This window comes from Micropterus dolomieu, linkage group LG05 (assembly GCF_021292245.1).
Source record: "Micropterus dolomieu isolate WLL.071019.BEF.003 ecotype Adirondacks linkage group LG05, ASM2129224v1, whole genome shotgun sequence".
Taxonomy (NCBI): domain Eukaryota; kingdom Metazoa; phylum Chordata; class Actinopteri; order Centrarchiformes; family Centrarchidae; genus Micropterus; species Micropterus dolomieu.
The window spans coordinates 20,754,324-20,778,232 of record NC_060154.1 but is presented as its reverse complement, the minus strand read 5'-3'; the positions used below and the strand labels follow the sequence as shown (position 1 = coordinate 20,778,232).

At 42.3% G+C, this 23,909-nt stretch overlaps 1 protein-coding gene across 1 annotated transcript; it reads left to right on the top strand.

Annotated features, from left to right (window-relative positions):
• colgalt2b (collagen beta(1-O)galactosyltransferase 2b) lies at positions 1-23,566 on the top strand. Its single transcript, XM_046049794.1, has 12 exons — positions 1-280; positions 13,493-13,603; positions 13,759-13,876; positions 14,274-14,408; positions 14,502-14,706; positions 15,649-15,768; positions 16,127-16,200; positions 16,492-16,598; positions 16,952-17,084; positions 19,175-19,302; positions 19,385-19,591; positions 22,265-23,566. The coding sequence occupies exons 1-12, from the start codon at positions 45-47 to the stop codon at positions 22,536-22,538; spliced, it is 1,848 nt and encodes a 615-aa protein (XP_045905750.1). The 5' UTR covers positions 1-44; the 3' UTR covers positions 22,539-23,566.
• Positions 23,567-23,909: the final 343 nt, after the last annotated feature.

Here is a 23,909-nt window from a genome sequence, read left to right as displayed (position 1 = left end):
CTCTCGCTCAGTCTCGGGACTCACTGCGGAATCTGGAAGCGAAGATGCGGGCGGTCGGGGCTGTGGGAGTCGGTGTACTGTGGGCGCTGCTGGTGGCTCTGGTGCGCGGCGGCGTGTCGGAACTGGAGACGCGGGTGCAGGAGCCGCTCAGGGCCGAGTCCACTCTGCTGAAGCCGAAGGTTATGATCGCCATTGTAGCTCGTAACGCGGCGCACAGCCTGCCACATTACCTGGGCTGCATCGAGAAGCTGGAGTACCCAAAGGAGCGCATAGCGATCTGGTGAGAGGCTCACAAACAGGGATGCAAGAGTGGGACTATTTTGACTCTTACAATATCCCTAAGTTTTCTAACAATATGTAAAGTTTTATGCACGAATGAGTAGGCTAGTCCATAGAGTTCCCTAGTTTCAAATGTGCATTTTCACACCAGGCTGGCGTCTTTCGGAGTGGGCTACACACAGTGCACGAGGTGGACAGTGATCTACAGTGGTGTGTGCTGTAATGAAAAGCAGCGTGTGTCCGCGTTAATTATAATAACAGATTGTCAGCATCGGCTCGCAGACCTGTTGCTGCGTTTTACGATGCGCTTACCTCGCGATTCTGACACCGGCATCCAAATTGCACGCTGTGGCAGAAGATGAAAGAGCTGCTGTGCATGTTGGCTTAACCCCTAATCACGGTTCCCTCCGTCTGATTCAGCACAAACCTGCGGAAACGAGGCTTTAAAACAGCAGGACTGGCAGGTATAAAGAGTGGGGTGGGGGTGGGGGTGGGGCACCCCAGGTAGGGTCCTGTTTGGTAGGCTTATCAAATGAGCATACTGAGTTCATATAAAGTCACCAAAGAGGGGCCCTGCAGGTGAAGCGATGAAAGGAGACATTGAGTTGGTCTGACAGCAGGTCTGGAGGGGGGGCGTTCTGGATAGTCATGTGTAAAATGTGTGTGTGTGCCTTTGAATGGTCTGCAGGTGATGTTGGTTGGTGGATCAGATAGAAAATCAAACAGAATCTGAGAGATTTCTGACAAGAGGCACGTTGATATGATCAAAGTGCGGATGTGTAGAATGTGAGATGGAGGACATAAGAGTGACATGCAGGTCTGGTGGTGGATGTTTGCAGCCCTTTCCCTGTCAATGCCCACCTCCCAGAGACCCATTCTTCTGTTTTGTTCCCCACACATCCCCTTTGCTGAAAGTCTTGCTTTTGTTTGCATAGCGAATGTCTGTTTCTAATTCAGAGACCTTCACTAAAACACACACATCCATTCTGGAGAAACTCAATACAGAGAAGGGCCCTTCTCTCTGGAGCGATGTGCCAAAGTGACTGAGCTAACAAGGCTTTGTGAAGGGTTTAACTGACTGAGGAAGGGCCCCATCAGTTAAGAGTGGCGTCTCTCCGGCCTGCATTCAGTGCAGCCAGGGGAAAAAATTGCAGTGTATATTTGAGACAGATCAGTCCTGCGTGTCACACAAGTATGTTTGATGTTACAGCAAACTGTCACTGACATTATCACGTAAATGCTCACATAAAGTCCTCTAAGCCAAGCCTCTAACGCTGGGACGTTATTCAGGCAGTTCATTTTTATTTCAGCAGCCACAGCCTATAGTGTTGTGGCTTTATTTACCACACAAGTATTCTGATATCTATATTATTACATTTATGACACACAATGATTTAAATCCAGTAAAATATTTAATGAACACTTATGAGCATTTTTAGCACACGGAGAAAATTGTGTGTGCTGTATGAGGGCCGTCCCAGAGAGACCATTAAATGATCAGATGAAAATATGAACTTCTAAATTGTGATGCTGTATAATGTGGTGCTCACTTGTTTTTGTGGCGATTCTAAATTTGAAGAAAAAAGGGCAATTGGAAACAGTGGAAATACTTTAAACATCTTAAATATTGTTTAAAGGATGTTTGTTTTCTAGTATAAAAAAGTTAATTGGGTTTTTGTGGGTAAATTGGTTAAGAAAATGACGTTTCACTCAACATAACTCATGCAGCTCTGTGCCTCTTTGTTTGTCTTTGTCATCATTATCACTGCCCAATGCATACAGTAAGCCAAACCACCCAATAAATGCCAAATTGTAATTCAGCGCTCACTAAAAGCATTAATCCACATTATAACAGTTTACAGTGTGTTACAGAGCACTAATTGATTGCAATACCACAATCAGGACAACTACAGTTAAAACCCAAACATTGCTTCTAAAGAGAAGAAGTACAAGACTTTGACTTAGTACTTGGTACCACTTATCTTGGCATTTTTGTTTGTAATTGACAGTACAAAGTAGTAAGAAGCTTGGTGAAGTAAAGTGTAGGAGAATGAGGTGAGATGAGGGACCCCAGCTGGACTCAAGCCAAGGAATTTGGGGTTATATGATACACAACTTCACTAGCCACAGCTTGTGTGGATATATCATAGACGGACTGATGTAAAGAACTAAAGAATCAGACAATACCACCAGTGTCTGCCTGCGATGCTCCAGTTTTTGCGTGGAGACACAATGTTCCTCTCACTAGTTCCCCTCTGGTGCTTCAGGCTTGAATGGAACGGAGGATTGTTTTCCCTCTTCATCTCCCCTCTACTCATTTCAAATATGCAATCCAAGGGAAACAGAGCAAGGAGTAGAGGAGAAGGATGCAGATGATTAAATATAATAATAAGTGTGGAGATCAATTGAGGAGAGACACCCGGTGTTCTCTTTATTATGTAGCAGCCGCAGCAGGACGCCGAATGTTGTTATTGTTGTTGCAGTGTTAATATGTGGTTGTACTGCACCTGTGTGTTTAGGCACATATATGAGAGGGCAGATAGAGAGTGTAACATAACAATCTACACATAAAGAAAGCTTATGGTGGTGAACAGTTCATAAGTTCTGCAGTTATAAAAGTTAACCAACATCCCTTTCTGCTTTTGAACAAATGCAATGCACAATACGTGGCACAATATTATTTTACCAGCTTTTTCCTTTCTCACTGAAAGGACAATTTACCAAAAATATGCGTAAAAATTAGAAAGCATTGTATAGTTTCTTGCTTCACGGTAGAAAAGCTTGCGTTTGCAGCAGCAGCACAAAACAGAATTTTTCTGGTAGAGCCATTTCATACGAGGTTCACACTGAGAATAACAAAAAAAAAATGGAAAAGGTTGAGAATCTACATGGGAGCAGTGTTACCGAGTATTAAACTGCTGAACAACCCAGCCAGATGACAAAATCATGCAAGTTTACAAAATATCAAGACAGGCTTTGGCCTGTCTGAGGATGTTGAGAGGTGTGAGCTTGTTCACACAGGACAATCTGCCCTAATCATCAAGTCTCCTCCACCCTGTTCACTTCAGCCTCTGACTCACCCTGACGGTTGGGATGGTCAGTAAAATCTGCCTTTAAAAGTTTTGCCTCTGCAAGCAGGTGCAGGTCTTACAAAGAAGTGGCAGCGCGGTGAGAAAGATTCTCACACTGCTGTTAAAGAATGAAAGAATGCAAGAATTTAGAGAAAGTGGGGGATGGTCAGGGGGAGAAAAGGTGGTCAAAAGTGCTGGGAAATTACCCAGAGGGCATTTAACCGGTTGGTTGGTTAATCCACATTCCCACAGTAGCTTTACCATGTGTACTTTCCTCTTTCCCTTTGTTGTGTTGTGCTTCTTCTGTGCGAAAAGGGCAATGGTGAACTGTAAGGCTCACTACAAGACATTCATATCATATATTCTAACCAGTGGAAGCTCACGAAATCTGTTTTCAGGCCGAGTAACAGCCAGACTCAGAGTGACTGAGCTTTGCAATAGGAGCCAGTAGTTGCTATGAGTCAGAAAATTCTATGAGCACAGAAGGAAATAAGTCTCAACTCTCATCACGTCTTTGGGTGACAGGTGAGATTTACTCATCACTGTCAAACCAAGTGGTCAGCAATGTCACCTGGCAGCAGGAGGGTACTGGGTTTGAACCTGACCTGGCCTGTCTGCATTCGTTTCGTCCAGGTGTTCAAGTTTCTTCGCTCAGGTCAAAGACATGCAAGTCAGATGAAATGGAAAGTTTTGTTGTTGTCCGTCCAGGGTGTATAAAGCTAGAGCCAGCTGCAGCTTAGCTTAACATAAAGTTGGGAACATCTAGTCTGGCTCTCTCCAAAGGTCACTTGAAACATGTTATATTGTGTTTATTTAATAGTACAAAAAAGAAACCCAAAGTTTAAAATTGTCACATTGTGGGTTTTACAGGGGGTTATGTACCAGACCATAATTTAATCCTGGATTCTTGTCGCAACCGGTGGACCCTCCAGTCTTTGTGCTAAGCTAAGCTAACCGTCTGACAAACTACAAACACAAGAAATACATAACACGGGTCAGTGACTGGAAATATGGACAAAGGGGTAGTGTGGATGACATGCAACCAAGGTTACATAGTTGCACAGCCTTCCACCTCATGGTTAATTGGACTCTCCATGAGTGAGAGGTTAAGTTGAGAATTCAGCAGCTTTTATCGTCTGCAAGTTAACAGTCGAGTTTTGTGCCCGGCCTACAGGAGTTACTGTTTGTAGTAAGCAGCTTCAAAGGAAATCATAGAGAATTTCATAAGCAGTGAGCTGGGTGTTGGTCTGAACACCCAAGGCACACAACACAAGACAATTCTCACCTACAGTTTAGGCCAGTCTGCCATTATTCTGCTCCTGACGCTGTTTGTTGCTGGCTGTCTGCTGCTTATTGCCTGCCGGCTGTGTTCAGGTGGCAGAGTGCTTTCCAGGTTCTGAGCTGGGGGTTAAGATGATTTGTTGACTTTTCAGAGAAAGACTGAACCATAAAGAGGATCTCAGAGTGCTGACATCATCTGCCTTTTCGTCCGCAGGGCTGGCTTTCTCACTTTCATAATGTCTTGTTGTTTATTTACTCATTTATCATATAACCATTATACCTCATTCCATGTTTATGGTATTGTACTTTATACTCAGAGACGATGCAGGGACAGGGAGGGATTTGTGGTAAGAATTTTCTACTGGTGAACTTTTAACTACCAACTATAGCTATTATTATACAACCTTTGGTACAACCACTATAAATCCTGATGCACCATTCTGTAAGTTAAGAATTTTCCACAGCTGCTCAAATACGCACATGCTAAATGCCCCAGTGACATGTGTCATGTATACTGTCATGCGCCTGTCGAAAGAGGTTTTATGTAATTGTAGCCTGTATCTACAATATCGTGTGCTGAGGAGATTGATGTGCGATTATTAGCGACTCCATGCCAGATCCAGCTCCACTCAAGCATTTAGAAATAGATATATAGAAATGATTTGCCCCATGTGACATGACTTAACATGACATAATATTTAAGCTATTTTGACAAGCGCATAGATTTACGCAGCAATAAACAGATCATAAAAAATTAGACTTGAATGCTGAGTAATGGTCTGACTGTTTGATTAATGCTGACTGTAGTTTTGGGCTTTGCAGTGGCCTAACCTTTTTGCACCAGAGCCAAATTTTACTTTTTAAAAACCACTTTAAACCAGCATATCTCTGTGCCTAATGGGACACTTCAGTGTTTCAGGTTTGTTTCATGACAGTAGCACTGAAGAAATGCAGAGTTGTCCACCAAAAACATTTAACCTGGCTGGACTTACGATCAGTGTTGGTTAGTTACCTGGAAAATGTAATCAATTACTCATTACACATTATGTAACCTAGCCCTGTCTTCTGATAAAAATAATGGTTTCTGTTCAAGAGCTTGCTAATGCAGCATTCTGTTGTGGTTCAAGTATTAAAAATATGGTACATTTGAAGTCTAAATATTTATATGGTTTTCTACTTAAAGCTAAGGTAGGCAGTTTATTTCAGAAGCATTTTTGTTCTATTTGTTGAAAATCTCTTTAGATCCCAACAAAATCAATAAATCAAATGCTCTGACATAAATATGAAAAATATTCGGTATCTGTGGCTTTTGCAGGACTGTAATAAGCATGGCCTACTAGCCTGCCTGTGTACCTACCTATCAGCGTATAGTTTCCCACATGAAAATGTGTTTTCAGGGAGTGTCTTTGGAGGGAGGTCTGAATTGAGGGTGTGCGATTTTTTTGGTTGGATGCTTTCAAAATCTAGCTGTCTCTTTCTAGATCTTCAACGCTGCCTACCCCAGCTTGAACTATCCTGACTGTGTGCCTTCACCTCAGCTAGCTAAAAGGTTATCAGTTTTGTGATGTTGCACAGTTTCTCTAGTTTCCCCGTGCCAGGTGTGTTACCTCAGGCCCCATTTCTCTATGGGAGCACTCCAGCGAAATTGTTCCTGGTTTTGTCGCGCAGGGAGTTTTTAGGAGAGTAGTTTATCGAAGTGTATGGAATAAGTTATCAGGATGAAATAGGCTATAGTGTGTTATCTGGTGCAGACAACATGGGCATTTGTGAATGATTAGCAACATGTGCTTTTGGTGAGTGTCAAAATCTGTTAGATCACAGTATTGGCACTCAAATGAGTGTGTTTGATTGTCTTCAGTGTTCTGGTGCAAGGATGGGTATAAAATGTGCAAGCATGTGTGTGTCTTCTCACATATGCCTGTGTGTGTGTGTTTGAATGCTATTACACACATAATGGGTGTGTGTGTTTCTGCTGTGCTCCTCTGGCTCAGCCCCTGCTTTCCGTTCTCTTTCTAATGACCTCATAAGGCCCACAGTGAGCCAGAACTTTGTATTCTGTAGTCACATCCAATCCGTGGGAAATTGAAAAAGGTCTTTAAACATCTGCTCAGGTAGTTGACATGATTTCCAGAAACGCAGGAGGATGTTTCCTAGATAACAATGCAACTATATCTGTCTGTCTGTTCCTTCCATATCTTACATGTGTGACGTATGACATTGCTTGCGTTGCTTTGGACAGTGAAATTTCACCACTGAAATTGTGAGAGTTCCCATATTTAGCCCATTTGTTTCTTCTAAAATAAAAAAGTTGCAGAGTGATTTCCATAAAGCGCTGTAGTTTTCAGCCAATGTTAATCAAACCTGAGTAAATAGTGCATCGGTTGGAGACTATTTGTAGCCATGGATTAATAATACACATTTGGTGGTCTTGAACCAAACTTGAATGTCTGTGTTCATTGCAATGAAGGAACATGTCACGCAGGTGAAGCTCATTGATATTTTTATTTACTGTTCCAGTATGAAGAGCACGCTAAGCACATGGCTTATAGTTGACACATCACTTTGAAATGGGCGTTCACTCTAACTCAAGATGTATTGAGTCACGTTTTTTTATACCTGCAGGGTATCTGTGGAAATAAAGAAATTGCACACATAATGATGTGGTGTTATTGGCAGAAATTACTGTGTGGCCCAATGTTCATTTTCCAAACACAGTGACTTCAGAGCCTAATCTTTGCCAGCCCTTCACTGAGCCTCAACCAGCAAAATCCCTGTAAAGCTGAAGGGATGCAGCTGACGATCTAGTACCTGCCAACAGTCCAGCCCCATCCTCACTGCCCTGAAGCAAGAAGGCATTCATAGGAAGGTTTTCTCTGTAGATCCGACATGTCTGTGCAGTGCAGGAAACAAAGAGAATTGATTTTATTATCCCTGAGCTTTTTTCCCCAGCTCTCTCTCTCTCTCTCTCTCTCTCTCTCTCTCTCTCTCTCTCTCTCTCTCTCCCCTGGAGTGGAAATGGTTGTTCCTGGCTCTGGACTGTGAATTCTTGCTTATTGGTGCCCCATGTGTTCAAGCACACATCCAGCAGTATTGTCAGAGCTTGGCAGCACAGCAATGATACAGTGATAGAGTTGGCTAACACTGAAACACAATGGTATCTTGGTATGAGCCCTCTCATCTGGAGAGTGACAGGCTTGAATATGGATTGGGTTAAGGCCAAGTAGAGGCAGGCGAAGTGTTTAGAGCTATGTTTTCATGGACAGTGGATTGTTCACTAGAAAGACTGGAGCTCATGTTGTCATAGAGCAAATGTATCTGTCCCTCCATCTGTCTCTGCGTGTCATCATTTTCACTGCTGGTCCCTCTCCTTCCCTGCCTCCCCCCACTCTCTTACTTCCTCCCTCTTTCCAGGATCCTTCTGTTTCCCCATCACTTCCATCTGTTTGTTTGGGTTTTCGCTTTCTTTCTTTTTACTCTCTTATACTCTCTTCATGTTCTCTTTAACAACCAGAGTGTGTTTTAAATAATGACTGCATGACTGAACTTGCATTGGATGTTAACATACTTTAAATAGTTACTTGTGTCCATAAGAGATCTTAAAAAAGTATTAAAACTTTTCAATAGCTGCCATTGCCATGATGGCCAAAATAATAACAGCCTCTAAGAGTTTTAAAACAAAAATTTAGAGTTTTACTTGACATGGTATTCCCTTCATCTACCCAGCTAAAATCAAACAGAAGCCTAAGCTTGTATCCTAATAGTTTAACAATTGGTCCAAAACTGCAGGAAGACGTACTGAAGTAGATATTTAGCACATAGTAACAAACCTTCAGACACAGTTTATCCTGGAATCAAATGGCTAAAAAAAGCTTTTCCTGGTGCCATGGGATGGAGGGAAGTGCATGCATGTATTAAGAAAACTGGATACGACGCTGTGACTCACTCTTGCCCAATGTGCGCTACTGCAACTAAAACAACTTCTGTCACCCAAAACGCTTTTACCAAATTGAATAATAATAAAACTGTTAACAGGACACCAAGGACTGCATTAATCTTTGTGTTTTGTGGATTTCTAAACTATGAACATGTAATACTTAAATACTTTAATACTAAAACATTCCCAAAATGAAACGCTACTTTTAAGTGTGCAACATCATTGCAATATAATGTCTACGGGAAGCGACAATTTGCAAAAGCAAACCAGAAAGACAGCTAATGTTTTTTAGTGTATTTGCTGGTTGTTTTTTTTTTTAAATTAATGGCCACAATATCGGAGTCCTGTTTCTATTTCTCATAATATACCCAAAAGGGAAGGGGATGACTCTGTGCCAATGTTCTGTGCTGATACTACTGCAGCGTTTCAGCCCATGCTCCCTATGAATTCATATTGGACAATTCTGATGCGCAAAATGAAATACCTCCAGTGCAAATGTTATGCAAAAAGTAATAGTGTAGAGGTCACGGTGGCGAATGGCCATACAACGATGGAGACCAGACTTCTCATCCTGTTTCCTACCAGCAGTCAGCACTGGCTTTCTTTAATATTTAACCATGGTGAATATCTCTTCCTAGTCTTGGAATATGGATACTGAATATTACACTTCCGTGCAAGCCTGCAGGCCCCGGCTACTTTTGTTGACCCTGAGAGTCATGAGGAATTTCAGTCAGGAGGTCCCGTCTCACCCACCCCTTCTTCCACCCTCCCTCCCATTCTGCTTGTCCCTTTCCCCTCCATTTCTCTACCCATCAAACCCCTCCTCTCTCCTTTCCCCCGCTAGACCATCAAGAGGCCTGCAGCCACGTCAGCCTCCACAGGAGAGACTATACTGCAAAGTCAACACAGACACACACAGACACACAAAGACACACACACACACACACACACACACACACTAACACACACACACACACACACACACACACACACACACACATACACACACATACACACACTATCATGGTTATTATGTTTTAAAGGCATCTACGCTCAGGCCTGAAAGAGGCATTCTTGCTTCTTAATTATATGCAGCACCCAGTCATTATTGGGAGGGATATTAGATAGTTTATTTAATCAACAGTCAGCTGACACTGGCCTGCTGGAGCCTTTTAAATCTGTGTTTACCTAAAAGCACCAGTCTCATAGACAAGCCACTGTGTTTAAGGCCAGATGTCAGCCTTTAACAAGTGGGAGGGAGAGAGCCAGAGAGAGTGATGAAGTGGTCTCGTTAGGGGATGCAGTTGGAAATGTGACCAACGTATTATTACATTTTACTGCATGACTGCTGCTATTCGATCGGACCAAAGCACATAAGTTTCACAGGATTTTGACACTTTTAGCAAATGTAAAAATTTGTGGTAATATAATAAATAAATAAATAAAATAGCTATTATTTTTCTTAAAAGCTGATACAAGAATTTGCCCTTTTCAGAGGATATCATACAAACCAGAATCAGCTGAACAATGGATCATTTGGATTTTTGTTATATTGCAGTTAGCTTTAACATCTGCTCTATAATGCTGCTGATAATACTCTACACTAGCTGCTGCAGCACTGATTAAGGACAGGTGCCGTATGTGGATGCTTTGAGATCTGCACAAGAGGAACTAGAGATGACAAGATGCAGATGGTGTAGGTCTCTGAGACTTGATAACAAGGGAAGAAATAAATGGACTTCTTATGAAAGGAGAGAGAGGGAGTGATAGGTGAGGCCCGGGGAAGCATCTGTTGTCCAGATGCTGATCATAAAGACAGAAAAGGGGAGAGGGTGCCTAACCCCAACGCTGCAGGCAGTAGAATAATGAGGCTGCAGCTTACTGTAAACTTCAAAACAGGAACAAAAAGGCGCAGCACAAGACAAGAAAGAGATACAGAGGTATGGAGGAATAAGGAGGGGGATGGAAGCCTGAGAGCCCAGATTATTGTATCTATGTATCATGTGGAGAGATGCATACTATTACCTTGTATCTTCATTTAAATATTTTCACAGACATCCATGAAATATTACTAACTGTGTATAGATGTGTCAGCATTGTCATTTGGACAAAATATTTTTAATCCTGTAGTTTCAAAAGCATCAGCGAGTCACAGTTGAAGTAGGCCGATTTGGCAGAAAATGCGAAGGCTCTTTGACTTGGCGCTGAGGTCACAGACAGTACTGTACAGTTCAGCTGCAGTGGCTTATCTTGCCAGAAGGTACAGGAAATTGAGTAGAAGGAGCACTTAGCTGCCTCATGAAGAAGGATGGACATGTCTAAAATAAAAAGATATGGAGGAGAGGATGCCCCATGGAAATGACAAAAAGGACAAAATGAGGTAAGCAACACTAAATGTGTCATCCTCAATAGAGACCTTTTTGTATTTCTATCATCCTGCATAAGCTGGAAATGTGTGTACAGTGTATCTTTATTTATGTTTTAGTCCCAAAAAGCTTCATAACACAATTAAGGCAGTGCTTTTATTGGCAAAATCTGCGTATTTATTGAAGCGATTGTTCAATAAGTTTTCTTTCCTTTTGTAGACAACCTTCAGTCTTCATGGACTCAATACCTGGACACAGGAAGTGTATGTCCTGCCAAGAAAAGCCTCTAAAAAAGGACTGATTTTGTGAGCCAAAGAAAAAAAAAGCATCATTAGCATTTTAATGTGATGTTTGTTAAACAGAGTTAGTCCAATCATTTATAGGTTTAGAAGGATTTTAATGAACTCTGTGAGGAATTCATAAAATAAATGTAAATATTTTATATCGATGAGGACATTTTAGAACAATTCTGCACATTTTCATTTCATGTTTAGCAGCAAAATAACAATCAAAAATCCCCTTCATTCACCCCCTCTGTCCCCTCAATCCCACACTCTTCCTTGCTGATTCATACCCATAAACATACACATATTCTTATATACTGTATATTCCCACAAACTGTTCTATTTGTCATTCTTTACTTCCCAGAAGTTCCCTCCTTTTAAATCCTGCCTGGAACTGTGTCTAACATTGGAAGATGGCGTGTAGGAACACATTTTTTCCCCCTAGCGATGTGCAGTTTAGCTGTTGACAAAGCATGTAAATATGTGTGCTCATCTACTCATTAGCAACGTTTCAGATGTTTCAGTGTGTTTCTGGCCTATGATAAAAAAATTCAACAGCAAGTCATTAAGAGCAGACATCCTCCTTTATTACTTTCACGGGCAGTTATGCACTAATACACACACGCATGTGCTTGCATACACATGTTTTTACACTCAAACAGGTACACTTAAAATTGTAAACCACCACTTGTGCAACAAATAAATCACCAGTCGCACTGCTGTAAAAACAACATTCCCAGATCACCAAAATGAACATTCTTGTGTTTTGTCACACATCTGCAAGTGTAGGCACGCACACATACACACACACACACACACACACGTACTATTAAAATTATTGACCACTGTGTCTCCTTGAGGTGTATGGCTCCTCTCCACCTACTGCTTCTGTGTGATGAGATATTTATCTGTCTGACTGAAGGTTATTGAGAGCTCTGCCTCTTTCTGACTAATCTATGTGTGTAATGCAAGACTCTGCACGTTTATGTGGGATTTCTACATGTGGTTGTGTAATGACATAGGCATCAGTGTGCATGCCTGTGTGAAAACAGGTGTTTCTGTATCGCTAGTTGTGGGTAAACCAAGAGCGTCAACACTGTTGTTGAGAAGGTTCTTGCTGAAAATACGAGGAGACGGCGCACAAGTGTATGTGTGTTTTTCTATCTCTGTCCAGCCAGTCTAAAATTGGGTGCAGTTTTGGAGAGAGTACAGCAAGGAATATTACAGCAAGCAGTGGAAAACTCCATCTTACTAAGTGTGTGTGTGTGTGTGTGTGTTTGTATGCACACATTCGAGTAAAGGTCTCTGCCTCACATTCTGTTGACCTTTCCTCCTTAAAGGGCAATTTAAATCCAAGGACAGGTGATTATTTTTCTGAAACTGATAGCAAACTGCACAGTAATATGTTTTTTTTATTACAGTTTTAATTTCTCTTGCACTTATTTATATATACACACACTCTCACCCACACACACAGTAGTCACAGTGTCTTCCCTAGAGTCAGCTCTGGGAGCTAGAGTGGAAATCTCTGTGAAGAAACAGCGAGTGCTAACCACAGTAGTGACCAACAAGCAGCTGCAACTTTTACACTGACATCATTTGCTTACAGGTATGAGTGTGTGTGTATACCGGTCTGTGCAATATTTCTCGATGTTGACACAGAGTGCATCAATTTTCAGTAAAGTAAAGTAAAGTAAAACCTAACTTCAGGCTGAGTTAGTTTTGATGGAAGTCCTTGTCCAGCGCTCACAGATTTTGTTAGAGAAGTGGCAGCTTGTCTCTGGAGTTGTGTTAGCATGTTCTTGGTATTACCCAGAGTGCCTCAGAGAAATGCCTGTCTGCTCTGTGCCTACTCAGACTTTGTCTCTGCTCCAGCAGTGCAGTTAATTGGGCAGTAAGGAGGCTTTGCAACACTGAGGCTTTCTGTTGTAACGTCAAACAGTAATTAGACAACTCTGGAAACCTGAACCTCTTCTTCCATAACGTGCTGTCTAAACGTCGCAATCTCAAGCTTATGACGGTTTGCAGCATTTTGCATGATTTGTGACCCAGCTTCACATCCCATTATTTTTTCAGAGGGTGTCATACCTGAAGACAGTCCTGACATGCCAAGAGACTTGTTTCTGCTCGGGGACAGCTGTTCACATCTCATGTGTTTAGCAGATGCACTTTCAAGAGGTGGCGGGAAACTGTCTGTGGCTGTCCTGTCATGCGATGGATGGTCAGGAGTTTGCTTCAAGTGAATGACATCCTGTGTTGTCTGTGTTGGTGTTTCAGGGCAGCAACAGACCATAATATTGACAACACCACTGCCATGCTGAGAGAGTGGCTGAAGAGAGCCCAGAACGTCTACCACTATGTGGAGTGGAGACCCATGGAGGAGCCAAAGTGAGTCATGGTTTCCACAAGAATCATTTATTAGCATCTATTTAAAGCAATTCAGACTTGGATTCTATCCTTAATATGCTCAGGTTGTCTCACATCACTAGTGTTTTGTAATGGGATTGTGAAGACCTCTAAACTACCTTATATCTCTGCATCAGATCCTACACAGATGAGTGGGGTCCGAAGCACTGGCCTCCTTCAAGGTTCAACCATGTGATGAAGCTGAGACAGGCAGCGCTGAAGGCTGCCAGGGAACGATGGGCTGACTACATACTAGTAAGACTCCGATGAAAAATATGCAGTAATTCAGACACTTATGTTAACAAAGTGACCATTTATAGCAAATGGTTACACAGTTGGATTTGGCAGGAGAGGCTCTGCAACGAATCTAAGCAGCAACAAAGATTGTGCTCAGACAGAGCTAACGCTGTGTATCGATTAGATTCTGAACTGGGAACAAAGAGTGATTTTTCATATTTGTAACTGAAGGTCATTGATTAAATTCCAGATGATGTTTTGATTTGGATTTTGACCATCTTCACTGCAACAAATATATCTGTAATTACAAATATATTTGTAATTTGTAATAAATAATGTTGTGTAGCATAGTTCATTTCAGAATTGATGTTATATGGTGAGTGACTTGTGCACTCAGACTCTCTCCCCTCTTTAGTTTGTAGACAGTGACAACCTGCTGACCAACCCACGTGTGCTGAATCTGCTGATGGCTGAAAACATGACCCTGGTGGCTCCCATGTTAGAGTCTCGCTCGCTCTACTCCAACTTCTGGTGTGGCATTACCCCACAGGTACAGTTTGAACTTCAGTTCAGACATCTGTCCACACACTCATCTAGATTTCTTACCTGAACCTGGCGTCTTCCTGTCTCTCCTCTCTGTCAGGGTTACTATAAGCGAACCCCAGACTACCAGCCGATCCGGGAGTGGAAGCGGCTCGGCTGTTTCCCTGTTCCCATGGTGCACAGCACCTTCTTATTAGACCTGCGTCGTGAATCCAGCAGGGACCTGGCCTTCCACCCTCCTCACCCGGACTACAGCTGGGCATTTGATGACATCATGGTGTTTGCGTTCTCGGCACGCCAAGCAGGTCAATTTGAAAACTCAACTCACAACAAACTGCGACATTTGTGGCAGGGCGGCAAATCCCTTCGCTTTGTCAGTGAACAAACAAACTTAGGAAGATATTGGTGAATGAGGTACTCTGGCTGTTTGTCAGTGTGCAACATGTTTGTAGAATTGCGTTTTTGATGCGAGTAATCATCGGTAGTGGATCACTTAAAGTCAGCACACTGACTGTCAGCACATATGAATTCTCCCTATTTATGCTACTGTTACGCTACATTTTAACACTCACTCTAATCCTGTAAGTGTCACTTATGGTCACAGTGGCTGCATTTCAGGTTACGTAGGCTTGCTTTAAAACATTTGAACCCATATTTTGCTAAAACAAACAAAAGTGAAATGTAATTAATAATCGTTAATCGAAACATAATTAAATTAATTTATAATAAAGGTATGAAAAAGAACCCAATTTCTTACAATTTAATAAATACAGTAAGTTCACTAATTGACTTACATAATGATGGTTATTGCTACAAAAGAGGGGATCATTTTGATGGAAAGATACGCTGATATATTTATTCATCTGATAACATAAGTTTCTCACAACATAGTGTATTTGATCCCTCACAGAGCATCCAATGCACTGTTAACTTAAAATTTATTTCAAGAAAAATATGATATGGTAAAAAGGTCTCCTCTCATTACCCAGGGTGTATCGCGTTGTACTAACCAAATCCCTCGTTCATTTACTGGATATGCAATATGCATAACAATAACATTTTAAGGAACTTCAAGCAGTTTATTTGTCGAGTTTTTATTTGTATTTGTGTAGCATGCAGGCTGTAGTGTGACACTCATGCATATGGGACGTGGTATGAGCAACCAGGGGTCGTCTAATTTTCATGTTTATTTGAAATCCTTGGGTCAAGAGGTGGTGTTTACAGAACTGTGTTTGTGTGTTATCCAGGTGTGCAGATGTATGTGTGCAACAGAGAACACTACGGTTTCCTGCCCGTCCCTCTCAAAGCACAGCAGAATGTAGAAGATGAAAGGGAGAGTTTCATACACACCATCACGGAGGCTTTGAGTGAGTACACACACACACACACACACACACATAGCAGCTGAGTTTACTGTCTGTCGCTCCATGATTATTTTACCTCTCAGGTTTGTTTCTTCTCCTTCTTGACCTCCCACGACCCTTCACGGTTGCATCCTGTCAACCCTCCTTGCTTTAATCCCCCTCCTCCGTACTGTCTCCCCCTCTCTATTTTTTCAACCCCCACCTCCCTCTCACTTTCCCTCCCTTTTGGCCTCTTCTCTCTGCTCAGATTTTAAATAAACCAAATTTAAATAAATCACCGCAATCCTGAGGATATTTGGTTATTTTCTAATCCTGTTTTTGCTGTCTTAACCTTTTGCCTCCTTCCTCTCTCTGTCAACAGTTGACCACGACATTGAGCCCTCTGAGCACCTGTACTCTTCGCCATCACCACAGGACACGATAGGCTTTGATAAAGTGAGTTATGAGTGTGTTGGCTCTGCCTGGAGGAACAGGGTTTCATCCACTTCTGTCTCTCTGTATGTTTACTGTTTATCAGCAACTCCCACTTCCTGTTTTAGTTTCTCTCCATGTTCTTCTTCTTCTTCCTCTGCCCTTGCCTTCACCTCTCTGACCCTAACTTATGTTTTATTTGTCCTCTCTTTCTTGGCGTTCTACATCTCCTATTCCATAAAGACAAACAGTGACACTAAGCAAAAAACGTACTACAGTAGGAATATTAGGCATATTTTCTGTTTAAATGTTTAGGTTTTCCTGATCAACCTGAAGCGTCGGCTGGACAGGAGAACCAGGATGTTGAAAACAATGGCTTCGCTGGGTCTACATGCCACGCTGACAGACGCTGTGGACGGAAAGTAGGTTACAAACACACAGCCCTGCATGCACTCGATTAACTGACCTGAAGGCTGATTTAATCCTGAAAAGAATCTCCTCACACTCTGTGATACAGTCTTACAGAGATTTGGTGTTTGCAGTGATATGCTTGACTTACTTTCCCTCCTCAGACCTTTTAATCCACTGTTAAGAATGTCCTAATCCTTCTTCCAGCCTTTGTTTGTCTGGCAAATTGTATTACTTATTGCAGCTTGCTAAGTCTGACTTTGCTGTGTTTTACAGTGAAGCTTTTTTCATTACTCAGCTGCAAGTGCAGTTAAAAGAAATAGCCTTCTTTTCCCACTAATACTCCTCTTTTCTCCCTCTCATTCAGGGCTCTCAATTCGTCCCAGCTGCAGGCGCTGGGAATAGAGATGATGCCGCACTACAAGGACCCTTACTCTGGCCGAGTCCTGACCCGAGGGGAGATTGGTTGCTTCCTCAGCCATCACTCTATATGGATGCAGGTGAGAGCAGAGTAGCGCACTAATATGTGGAAGACGGGTTGTGCAGTGAACAGTGAAGGCGGAACATCTTGTGACTGCACATGGGAAGATCACAAGACCAACTCGCTGAAGTGACCTTTAACACGAAATACACGTGTAAAGGAAGAAAACTAAAGAAGTAGACATGTAAATGTTCTATGGACCTTGTGCATTTCAGCAACAAGGACGTGCTCCAAGTCAGAAGTGGTAACGTGTCACATTGTGTAGGTGGACACCTGCTGCTTGTGATCACCTTTACCTGCATTTTAGTAAATATCTGACCAGTTTAATAATATAATGTCATAACTGTTCAAGAAATATTGTGAGCCAGGTTCAGGTGTGAAGAAGTTTCGGAGACTGATGAAGACTTAACATAGCATGGTTTATTGAGCCCGGCCGAGGAGATACAGTGCCAGCATACAACATGTGAACACGTCAAATGGCGACACCAAATCTGAAGGTTAACATCTTTTGGTCCATTTTATGTTTCTGTCTTCCCTCTAGTGCCTGTAGGTTTCCCTATTAGGTCATCTTAGCTGGCCTTAACCTAGAACAAATAATCTATCTGGTGTTTAGACTCCAGTGCTTCATCACATTGGAATCTATCACTACCCATGGGTTGAACTGTAATCTGTGGAGCCAGTGAGTTCTTGTAGGACTCAACCTTGTAAGATTCCCAGAGAACACTGATATCTGCCAGCCTGACGCCTGATCTACTGTCTCTACCTACCGGTCAATAGGATTTTTTTTTTTACATCTTTAATCTGCAATAACAGCGCCACCTATGGGCATATTTTAGTGAACTTTGGTGCCTGTAGTGAGGGGACCATGCTGAACAATTGGGCTGTGGATTCATGTCAATGTGAGCTGTGGTTATAGAGAAACAATTTTCTTGGATTAAATAACGCCACCTAGGGGCGTGTTGCACCAAATTTTGCACAAACCCTCAGGGGGGCATCCCACATTAATGCTCCAAGTTTGGTGTCGATTGGCCATTCCAAAGCGAAGATATGCCATCATTTTCTGTTTATAGTGTTTTTCGCAAATGTGTGTTAGCATGTAATTGCGCCATTTTTAGTGGGATCAAAATTTCCTCTACAAACTTTCATCAGCTTGGTCCAGAGATTATCCGTGCCAAGAGGAGAGTTAAAGGAGAGTTAATTAAAATAGGTTTTGCAGTTTTCGCGATTTTGTGGAAAAAAAGTTTAGGCAGAAATGGGCGTGGCCTATACCACGAGATTCAGTTCGATCCTCCGAACGCGTGGATTTAATGTTTTTGATATCCGCCTTCGTAGGCGGGAGTTCCAATCCCAAACTCGTTGACCTTGCTTATAGCGCCCCCTAGAGGTAGAACTGTGCGGATTTTTGCGCCTGAGTTACTCTTGGGGCTGTGAAGCTACCTTATGAGTGTCGTGTCCCTAGCAGTTACCGTCTAGGCTGCAGTATGAGTTTTATGCATGGAAGAATAAAAAAATAATAATAATAATCCGAGCGAAAACAATAGGGTTCCCAGCCGCTTCGCTGATACTGGGAACCCACTCCCTGCCCACTCAGGCTTGGACCCCTAAAAAATATAGATCCTTTTGTGTTATTTATTAAAAATTTTACAATCTGCTTAATCATGTCTCTATGGGTGTGGTGTGATCAGATTTAATTTACAGTGACCCCCCATCTTTGTCTAAATGAGTCCCACCCACTTCAAACCAGTGAGAAGAGCACAGACAAAACCCAGAAATGCAGAAATCTCTCATGTGCAAAATGTTTTCATGTAGGAACCCGCCACTTATGGTAAAAAGCTGAAGCCCAGATATTGGTTTTCAGGGCCTTTAAAATACTTTATGAAACCAACAACAAAACAAAAACAACATTCAACAGAGAGACTTTCTGCCTGTCTGCCTACCTCTAGTTTGCATTTCTTGTCAATTTCGCAATGAATTTTATAGAGACAAGATAAGATTAGTAAGCTGAGCACAATGGTCACCAGGAATAATGTAAAAGAGACGGACAATCTGGCAAAACTACAGCTGTATTCTTTCATTTTAACTTTTATGTTTGTGTTCTTTGACCATCAGGTGTTAGAGTATGGCCTCCAGAGTGTCCTTGTTTTAGAGGACGACGTGAGGTTTGAGCCCAGGTTTAAAAGACGGCTCCAGGCCATAATGGATGACGTAGACAAAGCCCAGCTGGACTGGGACCTCATGTAAGAACACCCATCCACCCTTTCACACATACCCTCACAGTTTTTTTCTTCTGTCACATGAATGTTCCTGTCTGTGCTCCAGCTACGTGGGGCGCAAGCGTATGCAGGTGCAGCAGCCGGAGCAGTCCGTGGATGGCGTAAACAACCTGGTTGAGGCCGACTACTCCTACTGGACACTCGGCTATGCGCTGTCACAGCAAGGAGCCAGGAAGCTACTGGCTGCCAAACCCTTCACAAGGATGCTGCCTGTTGACGAGTTCCTGCCCATCATGTTCAACAAACACCCTAAGTCAGTCTTAACTTAAAGTTTTCTTTGATTTAACATTACAGTGCTGCAAAGATGCAATACACTTGACATAATGGAAATAACATGCACATGCGATAGAAAGGCTTGTTTTATTTAAGGCATGTAATGCAGAAAACCACAATGCTACAGAAAGAAAGATTTCTGGATAACGTTCGCAAACGCAGACAGAAAGACCCTTTTTAGACGGTCTGGTTTCTGAACAGACAGACAAATATTTACCGAAGGCCACAAACAGATGATTGCAGGTGCACTCTTGCTGAAGAACATCATCCACATCAAGAGTAAACACGAAGGTGCAAAAGTAAAAGCTAAGTAAGGGACACAGTCAGTGAAATTTAGGCATGCATGGATCATGGCATGGACAAACTCATGGGCAGTAGAGCAGGGCAGAAATACTGAAGGGCCCACTGCACAGTAATTATCTATACATAGACACAAACATGCATGTTAGTGTCCCGTTTTGACTGGTAGACAGTGTGTAGTCTTCTTCTTCTTCTTCATCTTCTTTTTTCTGGGCTTCCTCACACACAGGGCATGGATTGTTTGTCTGGCTCAGCGGGTACGGTGCCTTGCACAGGACACAATGCCTGCTTTTCTGCTGTCGTGCCCTGCTCTCCTCCACCTCCTCCTCCTCCGCTCTCCTTCCCATTTTCTACCTTTTTATCCCTTGAGTCAGCCCTCCACCCTTCCTGGCTATCCTCTCCTCATTTATTTTTTTAATTACAACTTCTTTTACATTCCCTCCCTCTCCTCAACAGACTAGACGTTTTTGCACACCTACACCCTCCCTGTGTCACCCACTTCTCCTCCCCCTTCCTTCTCTCTCTTTGAGGAATGTGCACCAGCGCGGCTCTTCCTGCTGGTTGGAGAAGGGGACAGGATTCCCATTGATAGAGGCCTGTGTGTGGGGGTGGGGTAGAGATGGCCACTGTGTGAATGTGTGTGTTACTATATAAATACATGGAGATGTGTGTCCAGTGTATAGATTACTATTGAATACACTGTGTGTATGTATTCAACAGTGAGAGAAGGTGAAATGGGAAATATGGACAGAAATGTGGAAAAGTGGCAGAGAAAATACATTAAATGTGTATATTATGTAAATTAACAGCAGGGTGTTGTGTGCGCTATTTAAACTGTGGATATTATGTCAGATATGTTGTTATTTAGGGGGACGAAGGCTGTTTGATGAGACTGTCTTTTCAAACTCTCTGTTCCTGTTTTCTTTATAACACAGTTTCTGTAAAAAAAAGCACATGAACAGAAAAAAGAGAAATATATAACAGTAAAAACAAAAGATGCCTCATTGTGTTGAAAATGTGAGCTCTAATAAAAGTGTAGGGTTTCACTGTCCTGGTGGAGCGGCAGGAAGTTGACCTCTGTGGTGACCCCTGTCTGCACGAGTGTGATGCCGCTTAGCTGACGTGTCACACCCAAACCTCCGTCGTTCCTCCATCTGGCCCTGCTGCAGGCTAATGAGGCCCCTGGGATTAAATGTTTTTCTGATTTTCTTTATAATAACCGGTGTTAGTAATATACTGTGATGTGAAGCAACATTAGTCCATTTACCCAACTACTCTACTTCAATGCAATTTTGAAGTGCTTTTATTTTACTTGAATACCTCTATTTTTTTTTTTTTAGCACGTAATAACTTTTCATTATAAATTAATCTGACAATGATTTTCTCATTTGGTCAATACAACATCATATAAGAGTCAAAAATGCCCAAACCCAAGGGAGGGCTCCACATTTTTTGTCTGATCAACAGTCCAAAAAGATATTCAGTATACTATGATATGTGACAAAGAAGAGTGTCAAATCCTCCCATTTCAGAAGCTGTAACCAGCGAGTGTTTGACATTTTTGCTTGAAAAATTATCAGAATAGTTGCTGATTAACTTTCCATAACTGATCATTTGTTTCAGCTCTAATTCTGCTGCATTTCAGAGGGAAATAATGTGCAATTAATTTTACTACATTTATCTGACAGCTATAGACACTGGTTTCTTTTCAACCTCAAATGGCACCTATGATTAGCTTATAAAACATGAATCATTGTTACAGATAAAACTGCTCAACACTGTATAAATTAGTTTAGCTCCATGTAAACCAATTTTAACTTGACTGGATTCTTCCACCACTGTTGTAGGGAAGCAGGTAATTTTGTAAATAGTTTTCAACATTCCTGACATTACAACTCAACTGCAGTGGAGAGGAGTATCCTGTTCCCCTATTTGATATCCTGTAAATTTGCTGTGTGTGGTATACATTGGACACCAGAACTTCCAGTTAACATGATATGATGCGTCAGAAATGTTGTAAAATGCAAAATAGTCACGCAAACAGCGATGAGTGAGCACTCTGTTCTTTTTCTTCCGCATGGTGAGTTATCAGCTGACTAGTAACATTTGATCATATTCAAGCCCCTGATGCACTCATGCACCCAACGCTGTTTGCTCCCTCTACCTCCCCAACCTCCTACTTGTGTGCCATATTTTTGGTGTTATAAAATGTAATGTTCCTGTATGTTTATTGAGAGGGATTAGTTACCAGTTATAATAACTTGCTGTTATAATGACCATTAAATTGCTTCCTGTTTCCGTAACATCTCTTTTTACTTCTTTGTTCCTCTTTCCATCCCCCTCCGCCCCTCAGCACTGAGTACATGTCTCACTTTGAGCCGCGGGACCTGAAGGCCTTTTCCGTGGAGCCGCTGCTCATCTATCCCACGCACTACACAGGAGAGCCGGGCTACATCAGTGACACGGAGACCTCCACCATCTGGGACGACGAGGCCGTGGCCACGGACTGGGACCGGCAGCACGCCCGCAAGACAGCCCAACAAGGCAACATCCGCCCTGTGGCACAGAACAGCGTCACTGGAGACTCACCGCCTCCTGCAGCTCGAGCCTCACGGGACGAACTCTGATACAGAGACCTGAGACCGGGAGAGAAAGACTTGTGTTTACTACGTCGTGTACACACAGTGAATGTCATGTGTACACACACTTGAAAAGACACTTGAACTACAAGCGGACATACTGTACATTGATTCACACAAACACACAGGTTTGTTCCTCTATCCTCGTGGGGACATCTCATTGACATAATGCATTCCCTAGCCCCTACCCTAACCTTACACACACACACACACACACACACACACACACACACACACAGGTGTCCTAATGGAGAAAAGCAGAGTTAAGTTGTCAGTCAAAACTGCTGCCTGATGAAGGGACACTAAGAAGAGGATAAAGAGCCGAATCTGGGACGAGGGCCAGTGGGCCTTTGACAAAAGCTTTATTTATTCCCCATGTGCCTCCTCTGGACATGTGGAGACGGCCACGGCCTGATAAAACTTAAGCAACACATGGAAGACAGCTAACATTATTTGCAGGATGTGGGAGAAAAAAATTATTCCCACAAATCAATTTTGTTTTGTTGTTTAAGAAGATGATTGTTATTTAAAAAGAACAGATGTTTTTTTTTTTTAATGGACAGGCGAGGAATAAAGGAATCTTAAAGCTGTCTGAAAACAATTCTTAAATGTGCGTGTGAAACTGTGTGTGTGTTTGTGTGTGCGTGTGTGTGTGTGTATCCACGTGGACATATGCATGTGTCGCAATACTGAACATATGTAGGAGAAAGGAGGCTGGCATAATGTACCCAAGAGTGTCACTGCTTCAGATGATGTCAGGCACACACACACACACACACACACACACACACACACACACACACACACACACAGAGTACAGCCCTTCAGCATGGCAGTAATGGATGTGATTAAGCTCAGTGTTTTTATCATTGCAGATATCTCACTTGCACAGCGGGCTGGTCCTGCTAGTTAGCGTTTCAGCGCATCGGTCATACATCACACAAAGCCTGTAGGATGTATAATATGCAATTCTGTCCACGTTAGAGCGCTGCTTTCAGAATTGACATGTGCTAAATATTTTTGGAAAAACTGAACTAATGAATAATTCATGTCTTAAAACAGGCCGCTCATCATTCAGTTGTGGTTGCTGGGCTGAACTAATAAAACAACTTCTCTATTTCTGTGTTTTCACTCACTCGGCAGCATAAACTGACGCATATGTTACCTATCATCTTGGAGTAATTTGGATTATTGTTGGGTTATTGGCATTGCAGAGAGTTTGGAGACAGAAGCAAATGAAAAGAAGAGATCCCAGGCCAGATTCAAAACAAAAAAAACAAACTGCACTCTTTAATTCTGTGCGACTAGAATAGAGCTTTCATTAAATAATGTATATTATTGTTTTATCGGTTGACTAGC